The sequence below is a fragment of the Neltuma alba genome, unplaced genomic scaffold (genome assembly GCF_004799145.2).
Source record: "Neltuma alba isolate B1F8T4 unplaced genomic scaffold, ASM479914v2 tig00007212_pilon, whole genome shotgun sequence".
Taxonomy (NCBI): Eukaryota; Viridiplantae; Streptophyta; class Magnoliopsida; order Fabales; family Fabaceae; genus Neltuma; species Neltuma alba.
The window spans coordinates 528-10541 of NW_021634711.1; the positions used below are offsets into that span (position 1 = coordinate 528).

Sequence of the window (10014 nt, forward strand, 5' to 3'; positions counted from 1 at the left end):
CTGTGTGAGATTTTTTTTTTTTTTGGAATGAAAAATGAAGAAGTTAAATTGAAAACTCAAAAAAGCAGCTTACTCTATATGAATTGATGGGCTCGTTCCAAAATAGTAAATGGGAACTTTTAAATTAAAAAAAAAATCAATGAGTTACTAGTATATAGGGCTCGTTAATTATTATCAAGATGCACATTCTACTTGGTATTATTTTGATAATTAAAAACCTTAAATTAATATCCTGTTCTAATTCCCGGCCTCAAATGCTAATGGGTCAAAATCAAGAGTGTGAGGAAGTCTTCCTTTGTGTGGTCCTCCATGGTTGTTTCTGCTCTGTCTTCTTGTGAGAAAGCATACTTCATCATGAAGGAGCAGGGAAAAAGGCACATCTCACTCAAATTAAATAAGAAAACCCCATTGAATTAAAAAAATACAGTATAGTTTTTACCCCCCAAGTCTGCATTATATCTCAGTAAACTTGAATAGGCATCACAAAAATATGTGCAGATGTTTTAAAAATCTGGAGCCACAAAACTCTTCAACCAGATGGGCAAGGGAGACCAGAGAGCAAAGCACCGGAAATATCTATAGGTAGTGGAGGACGCTGAGTGAAGAGGAAAATCATTAGAAGTGATTCCCTTTCCTTTATGTTTCTTTCCATTTTCTGTTCTGTTTCTTGTGTTTTGATTCTCCGAGTTATAGAAAGATGAGAAGAAAATAAAGACTGGTAGAGCGAAAATTATCAGAACATAACAATGGCAATAAGCGTCGCCTCTGGAGCAAGATGGCCACCATATAGGGTGGTATATTGAGGATGCTTCTCAGAAGATTCACCATTTGTTCACGGCCTTCTTCTGCACAGCCTAGACAACCATGAAATTGAAGCTTATCAATCATCATGTCATGTGTCTAGGACCGATAATGGAACCAAATATGTGTTCAAATTATAGGTTTTCAAAACAATATTAACCTTTGGCCAAAAAGAAAAAAGAAAAAATATTAACCATTATAAAGAAGATAAAGAAGGAAAAAGTTGTTTTATGCAGTAAACTGATTTCAGAAACTTCTAAAAACAGTGGTCACATTTGTACCATAGGTTATACTTTAAAAGACAAAGTGCTTCAACAGAAAACACTAGAAAATCATGAACTCTATGGCCACCAGGGAACATTTGGAGTCTCAAAGTAAATATGAAAAGAATCAAAATTCCAGCTCCATATAACATTTTGAAAATCTGATTGAGTTCTCTTTGTCATGGTTTGAATTAACTCCTTTTGCGGCCCAGTTACTTTCCTGATGTATGTAAGGGAAAGACATGACAGATTCACATACATTTGAAGCTGATAAAATAAAAAGAAATCGCTTAAGAACTTTAATATAATTAAACCACCACTTCACGGAAAGAATGATGGTTTAAATGTTTCAATATGGAACGAGAGTCACAAGCACCGCCAATTTCCTTGTACCCGTCTTATATATAAATGGTGCGCAACAGAAAATCCAAAACGCATCCTTCAAGAGGACCAGTACTTGGGGGGGATAAAAGCCAGGAAAAGATCTCTCGAAGAAGGGATTCTGTAACCTGAGGTTGAAGGTTCTCAGCATATCTGCATCACTTCAAAATCTGACTAAAAATTGCAACACAAAAATACAAATACAGCCCACTCCATTTTTTGGAGCTTCATGAAAGGGAAAAAAACATATGGTAACCACTTGACAAAGTAAGAGCAATATATTTGATTGATACTATATGAAACAATTTTATTTTATTTTATTTTTTAAAATTAAATGAAGATCTTCATTCTAACACCGTTGAATCATAATCTCAGTTGTTTGGGCCTGCAAAAAAAAAGGATCCAAACCCTGTTACCATTGGATTGAGCCTCAGTTGAGGATCCAAACCCAAGGATCAGCTTTCTCCGGGCTATTTATTTTTTTTTCCCTGGTCATTTCCTCGTAATATTGCCCTAAGCAACATGGTCCACCTAGACTAGTCTTTTTTTTTGGGCTTGGCCCTCATTTGTACAAAAATAACTACATCGTCCACTAGTTCTTCGTTTCCACATCAGATGAAAATGGGATAGCCCGTCACTGTTCAGACAGATGTATTTAAAAAGGAAAAAAGGAACTTCAAAAGCCTTGAACGGAACGGAAGAGCTAAGCTGCGGAATATTTTTTATGATCATGAATTCAGGGAAACTTCTACTCACCTTCTGAGACGGTGTGTTCCCCTCAAATTCTTTGGAGTCTGTTTGGTACGAGGAAAACAGGAGAGAAGAAAAGGAAGGGAGGAGAAAATCTTAATAAATTTAATTTAAAAAATTGAAGAAGTTGGGTTCAAAACCTTAAGTTAATTTTGCTTGCTCTTTTATCTTATATATTCTTTTTCAAAATTTTATAACCTGTTTTTTTAACTTTTTAAAATTAAGTTCGTTAAAATTTTCTCTTTCCCTCTCTTTCTTTCCAATTTCCTCAGTACCAATCATAGGGTTAGTTGAGATCAGCCACAATTATATACTAAATTATAGTGAAAGGATTCAACAAAGATAAAGAGGAGGTATCGAAAAGAAATGAAATTAGTTAAGCTGGATACCTAATTAATGAAATTAACTTATCATTTTTAGATTTCCCTTTATTTATGAACAATGACCCAATGATAAAACAAGCTTTCAAGTTAAAAAAACGATTAAAACTTTGAAGGAAAAAAAAAAACACGCTCCGGTGTCCTTAAGCCATGTTTATTTTGAAAGCAAGTTTATGTTGCTTCTAATGAAGCAGTGTGAATCCTGAGTTTGGAGAAACCAAGTTGTCTGCAAATTAATTTGCAATTCAGGATTCATACACATCTCTGCTTCTACATTTTTCACTCCCCCCCCCCCCCCAAAAAAAAAATCAGCGTGTCACTGATGCGTTTTTATTCTGAACATTGTTCATAAGGAAAAAGCCGCTTTATAAATTTGACACTTGTTTCAGCAATTGAAACAATTCACTCCTCAATCAAAGGAATACTACAAGCCTGCGATCACCAGAAGGAACTGGACTCTTTTCCCACCATAATAGACCGCATAGACAATATGACAGATATTTTTTTAACCAGACCCTGTATTAGTTCAAACGATTTTTTTTGTTGTTGTAAAAAAGATTTGAAGTTCAAATTAAAATAAGAAAAAGGGAGAGAAGAACTAACATTTTAATAAAAAGAACTTAACAAAACCCAACGTCTCAAAGTCATGTAATGATTATAAAAGAAATCAAACTTATAATGTAGGAGTGAATTGAAAATAAGAGCATTTACTCAATTTTTTAACAACGCAGTGAAACAATTTTTCCTTTTGCCTTTTGTATTCTTTTCCTTCTGGAAAAATTGTTTATAAAATGTGTTCAATTTTTTTTCAGGGGCGAAGGACACGAGGAGACGACTGGAAGAGGCTTATGTTAGTCGAAACGATGAGGAAAACATGAAATGAGAACAATGAAAAACAACTTTTAAACCCGAGTATTTCATTACAAGTAACCATAAAATCTAATTTCTAATTAAAAAAAGTATAAAACAGCTAATTAATGCAATCCAATAGTTAGATCTATAAAAAGCCCCAGCTGAGCCCAAGTCAGTAGTATAACAAGCAGTGGGCTTGCACAAAAGCCCATCAAAGATATTCTAAAGTGTACAACAAAAATAGTCAAAATTATGAAGCCGGAATGCTCAGTTTTGTGGTGATTTAGCAGCTACGCCCAGCCACGGCATTGACTCCACTGGCTTGCTAGGACCCACTGTGGGCTTGCTTCCTTGATATGGTGCTTTGGCAGCAATTCTGGAAAACACAAGATAAAACACAACATCATCAAACATTTGACCCAGATCAACGTCATCAATCTTCAACAAATGACTCTAACTGATGTTGCTCATTAGAGTTATGCATATTATTTACGATTATCCTGATTGCTTACCTATCCTTTCTCTTCTCCAAGAACCGGTGAAGCGATGCGTTACGCATAATAGGTAGATCTGCAAAGAGAGGAAAACGATGATCAGAAACAAATCATCCACGAAACATAAATCTTTTCAAGGTTTAAACAAAATATTGATAAAAAGATCATACCACAAGTAACAGGTCTGGACGGTGGTTGAGGATGAGGAGTGATTGAAGCGCTCGGATCAGCGGAGGTTCTGGCCAAATTAGCAGGAAACGAAGGTGCGCTCTGAGCAAAAGTGTAAACAGAGGGGTTCTGGCTTTGGGTGTTTCCTTTGCTGGCAAAAGACATGATCTCCTTGGCTTTCTCGGCCGGAAAATCATCGAAAACAATTACTTGTCCGCCATAAAAGATGGTCAGTTGTGAAGCTTTAGGATCCTTAGTCACTGGCTTAGGAACACTGCAAATCATGGGAGAGATCATCGATCAAGGTACTGGCAATTTCCCATACAAATTCATGAGAACAATATGTACGGAAAATGTAAGATACCTGGAATTAGAGGGTAAATCCTGTGTGTTTTCCTTAGGTGGAAATAAGTCCATGGTCGTCGCAGTCTGACAAGATGCTTCAGTTGACCCTGTGAAAGTTTTGGACAAGAAAACATTGATGAGAAACCAACCATTTATGAGGTATCAAGCATGTTTTTGACCAATATGCTGCAAGCTTCTTAAACTGAAACCACAGAATAAGAATCCTAAACATTTGGTCAAAATTATATCTCAAGAAATGACGGGTAACTTGTGCAAGATTTCGGCGTGTGATTTTATATTCATGAGTATGCATAACACAATAATCAGCGTGGTCGCGCGCGGAGAAAAAGGCTTGCGCCGTGATAAGCGAAAAACTAGATCGCACACTTGTTTGATGAAATACAAAGATTACAGAGTGAAACTCGAAACAGAGGTCCATGTCTGGGAACGGGGGAGCAATAAACCAGGAAAACGGAAGCATGCAGAGAGAGGCAAGAGACACAAACTGTCTGCTCTCTCACTAGAATTTCTGCCCATCGTTTTGGACGAACCAGGGAGCAAGGAATAAGTAAACATGAAGATCATTCAAAATCCAAAACTTTTTCTATAAAAACTCTCTTTTCCGAGGAACCAAACAGAAGAGTACAAGCGACATAAAATGGGGAAATAGAGAGAATGGAATCATACCGATTGCTTGGGTGCCCCGCGTCATCCCAAGGGCAAGATCACCAAAGCTGCCCTTCTCCTTCAGGTACTGACTCAGCAGACTGCAAGTCTGGGAGAAAGAAGGCTTCTCCGGCGACGTGGCCGGCTTCGGGCCGGGAAAATCCGAGGAGCTCGACATTTGGCACCAAATTGACCGAGAAAACAGGCGATTAGTGCTGAGAAAGAGACAACAGGAGGGTCGTTGCTCAGAGAATTGAAGAAATCAAAAGGTCGATGAAGCACGAGAGCGTTTGAATTTGAAGTTGACAAACAGGAACGACGGAGAGAGAGAAGTGTTTGTGTTTCCAACGAAGGAATCTGGTAAATATAATGGGCCAGCGGGAGGGAGAATTATCTTAAATTAACAAAAATAATGGGAAGGGTTTTGGAAACGAGTGGGGGGTTTTTTTATTTTTATTTTTTAATTTATTTTGGCGGGGGAATTGAAGCACGAGGAATACGTGGGGGTGGGGTTTGTTTGGCTTTCCCTTTCTTGCCTCCTAAATTGCAGTTGTCCAAGTCCAACCCGTAACCTTTATTTATTTTTTATTTTTTTTTTGAATTATTGCTGGTTGGTTTGGCCAACAGTCCACTGTGCCCCCGCGATATTACTTTATTAATTGATTCACGCCTCTCTCGTTTTGTATTCACTTATTCCACCACGTGTTCTTTGCTTCCTTCAAACGGAAACCGCTCATGTTCTCGAGTTCTTCTTCTCTCCCTTCCCCCTCCTCCTGTGCATTGCGTGTCCTTTAAGACCTTCTTTATTAACTTTTTTTTATTAATTATTTAAAAAATTTTGATTTTCAATTCCCCCCCATAAATGTCATAAATTCATTTTTTTCCTACCCATACATCCTCCAATTAAATTAAAATTTGAAGATAATGCCATTCAAAACACCATGAATATTAAATGAGAATGTTTTGCTCAACATATAATGATACTCTACTTTTTATCTTGTAAATTTATTTAACATATTGGGTGATGAAATTCTTCTAATTAAAAGACGATTTACATTAATTTTTAATTCGTGAAAAGAACTTTATATACTGTGGTTAGTCATTCGCGATTTTTTTTTAAATAAAATTTTGAGTTAAATTAAATATTGGGCGACCTTGTGCCCCGAGTAATATTTTAAAAGTCTAGAATGTCTAAATGTTTAAAATAAGATTGTTGGTTGATGTTGAATAAGTGCAGCGAGGAGCGCAGCCAATAAGAAAAAAGGAGGTAAAACTCACGGAAAAAAGGGGGGGAAAAAAGAAAGTAAAACGATGTCCATGTTTGAGGAAGACGCGAGGAAACTTCGCGGCTTTAATAAACTACACAAAAATTCAACATAGTTTAATCATATGTCTGGTATGACTTAAAAGCTTGGTTATGGGTATAATATACTTAAACAGTGCAGTGCTCTATTAAACTTGACAGCTATACTAATTACTGCCTCCAATAGTTAATACTTCTCCTCCTGTCCTTAATATAGGACTCAATTCTTGAGTTGGTTTTAGTCCTAAATATAAGACCCCTTTCTCATATTATCAATTTTCTCTAAATTATCCCTATGAATACTCCCTCAATCATAATCAAGTAAAAAGAGAGATGGGGTATTAAGAAAGATGATTATGGTGTTTTAGGAAAAATGTGTCACTTTTCTTATAATTAACTAATTTACCTAACTTCCTTAATCTAATCAAATTAGTTAAATGGGTCTTATATTAAGGACCGGAGGAGTATAAGAGTTTATTTGACTTTTATTTTAATACTAAATAGAAGACCTCAATCTATTTTGTTTATCATATTTATCTCTTTTTTTCTAAAGTAGTCATTATCATAATGATAATTCTAACCAATACACTTGATTATATAAGGATATTTTAGAAAAGATAATATTTATTTATTACAAATAATTAACTCGACTAATTTTTTAAATCTACTCAAATTAGTTAAGTAACTCTTACAGTATTTATATATTTTAAAATTAACCATGGAGATGTTTGACTGATTCAATTATGAGAATTTCATGTTGAAAGCAGGAACTCCAGTGAAAGCTATCGCCTTCGATGCCGGAAAAGCCACAGGCATCACGAAAACACGTCACTAGGAAAACTAGTTTATTATATTCTCATTGCTTCCAAATTTGACTTTGGTTACCGTGCTGGAAATGTGATCATTATTTTTTAAAACTAATACTACCTCTTATCCTAATTACAAGACCTTATTTATAGACTATAAGTAATATCTTATATATATAATCAATACAGGAACTAGTAATTAGAAATGGTTATCGAGCTAGCTCGATTAATGATAAGTTATATATAAACCGTGCATGCCACATAGTAGTTCAGTATATTATTCTTGAGTAAATATAAATATGATAGAGAAGGACGCCATGTTTTAATCTCAATGTGTTTTTTTTTAAAAAAAAATTGTTGACGGTGGAAATGCTTACACGCTATCCTTGCCATGCTTAATCATGTATAGTTAATATTAATTCGGGGTCTCATCTGAAATTTAAGTTTAAAATATATAGATATATCTGTCTTGGGAACTCTGCTTATGCATGTATGCTGGATCCGTCCCTCGTTTCATGCTTAAAAGAGTTAAAAAAAAAAAAAAACGATGAAAGCGACGTTAATGTATAGTAATCCAAATGTAAATTTATGGAAAAAATTAGTTATACTACTGAAATCTTCAATCTTTTTTATCGAGGATGCCCGTGTTATTTGTACAGCGATAGTGCATATGAATTCCCCGACTATACTCTAGTTTTGGCAAACAGATAAAATTTTGCCATCATGACAATCCGATCACCGCTTTTTTTATTTTTGGCCAAAAAACCTTCCAACACTGTTACTGTTACTGTTACTTCTAATCAAACTTATAATCATGCGTGTAAGTCATGGACGGACAAACAAAAATAATAACTATGCCTATGAGGTAAAATATCAGATGCCTCTACATACACACTGTTGGCAAAAGGTTTCTACAAAATAACAGTGAAGTATGAAAAGAGGGATAGAGATGGGGTAACTCGTAAAAGGCTGTTACATGTATAGGTTTACAAACTAATAGGCTGCCTTTGGATGAAAACCAACTCGACGTCCGACCATGCCCCAAAACTGCCGGTGGCTGGACGGGTCAAACAGCTAACTTTGGAAAGATTCAAGCGATGTCCGGTTTGGCGCTACACTTCTCCCACACCAGCATTGGGGGCGTGGGGGGAAAGCACAAGCAAAACATTAATCAATTTGAATACTCGTGTTAGGAGAAAAAGAACGAATCCAAATGAGTTGGAGGTTTTTTTTTTTTTTTTAAATCATAAACAAAGTAACGAATTAAATTAACATATGTTACAGATTCTCCTTAGGCTAGGTAAGGCCCTGGTTAACTTTCAGTGTGCATGCTTTAAAAATATTACGTGGTAATTAGAAGACCAGTTGACTTATTTGAAGAGATTAAGGAAGAAGTTAAGTTAGTATTTGTAATAAATAAGTGTTGTCGTTCCTAAAATATCCTTGCTAATTAAGTGTACTGTAAAACTATCATTTATATAGAAGGACTATGGAAAAAATACATAAATATGATAGATTCTTAATTAGAACAAATAAAAAGTCAAACGGGCTTTATATTAAAGACCAGAGGTAGTACATTGGTAAATTAATTTTGAATCATAGAGAAATGTAAACAATAAAAAATATAACGGTTAATTAATGAAATAAAATTATGAATAATGACTGATGATTCAATTCACCGGAAAAGCGTCGGGTCGATGAGAATATAGCCAACGACCAAAAAAAAAAAAGAAAGCCTAACCTATACTAAAATCCAAAAACCTTGCACTGCTCGATCAGTTTTCATAGATAGGTACCTATTTGCCTTTTCCCCCTCTTGATTCAAAGAGAACAGCACAGTATTTGTTTGCAACGGTTAATTGGAGGAAAAAATCTTGAGGTTCCATGAAATTCATTTATAAACTTAAAAAAAATGATCTTATTATGTTGATAACAAAATAATATATACTACTTCTCATCCTAAACATAAGAATTAGTTATGGATCTTAAATATAAGATTTCAATTTACATTATCTGTGAGATTATAATGTGTTTTAAAAAAATATCCTATTGATTGTAAAATACTTCCTCCAAAATGTAAGTTCAATGTAAATGATTAAATAAGAATAATTTAAAAAAATAAACACACATTTGTTACGAATAATTAACTTAAATTAGTTATTTAGCTTTTATATTATCTTTGTCCTTAATATAAGACCTTATTTGATTTTTTTTTGGTCCTAAATATAAATCTCAATTTTTTTGTCTCTTATATTTATACATTTTCAAGGTACTCTTTCTAATAATGATAATTCTAGCCAACACACTTAATTAGCAATGATATTTTAGAAAAGACAATATCTATTTATTACAAATAATTAGCTTAGTTTCTTTCTTTAATCTTCTTAAATTAGTAACTAACTCTTATAATTAAAACCGGAGGTAGTATTAAACACCAAATAATATGTAAGAGTGTAAAAGAAAACTGTTTAGCTGCTTGAACCATAGCACGTGGTGGGAAAGAGGAGTGTGACGGTGAAGCTGGGAAATAAAGAACGAATGTTGAGCAAATGGATCCAAACGTTAGAAAACAAGATCTGCGTCCGGAGGGCGAGCCTGGTGCGTTGGAGGCGGGACCTAATCCAATACACGGATTCATCGTGATTCCTGAATAGCTGTAATTTAGGATATTTGCCCTCATGATATCCGTTCCCCGTTTCACGCGGCTCCATGTAACGGCTCTGGTTCCTGCACAACAACTCAGTATAGAGTCCTCCCTTGATTTGATATTCTTGCGGGAAAAGGGGCCAAGCCACCCCAAAGATG

The 10014-nt window shown here is 35.0% G+C and overlaps 1 protein-coding gene across 1 annotated transcript; it reads right to left on the bottom strand.

Moving 5' to 3' along the window:
- Nucleotides 1–3455: 3455 nt before the first annotated feature.
- LOC114752022 (protein TIFY 10A-like) lies at nucleotides 3456–5444 on the bottom strand. The gene is made up of 5 exons (XM_028940737.1): nucleotides 5122–5444; nucleotides 4454–4541; nucleotides 4092–4363; nucleotides 3940–3997; nucleotides 3456–3803 (listed from the first exon to the last, which is right to left on the bottom strand). Exons 1-5 carry the CDS (start codon nucleotides 5276–5278, stop codon nucleotides 3695–3697), a joined length of 684 nt encoding a protein of 227 aa, XP_028796570.1. The 5' UTR covers nucleotides 5279–5444; the 3' UTR covers nucleotides 3456–3694.
- Nucleotides 5445–10014: the final 4570 nt, after the last annotated feature.

Bases quoted from the DNA above. Each gene is read 5' to 3' on its own strand.
- LOC114752022 (XM_028940737.1), bottom strand. From the start codon at position 5,278: ATGTCGAGCTCCTCGGATTTTCCCGGCCCGAAGCCGGCCACGTCGCCG. The intron at 3,998-4,091 runs GTATGATCTTTT...CTCTCTTTGCAG, and splicing joins GTCCAGACCTGTTACTTGTG to ATCTACCTATTATGCGTAAC. The intron at 3,804-3,939 runs GTAAGCAATCAG...TGTGTTTTCCAG, and splicing joins TTGGAGAAGAGAAAGGATAG to AATTGCTGCCAAAGCACCAT.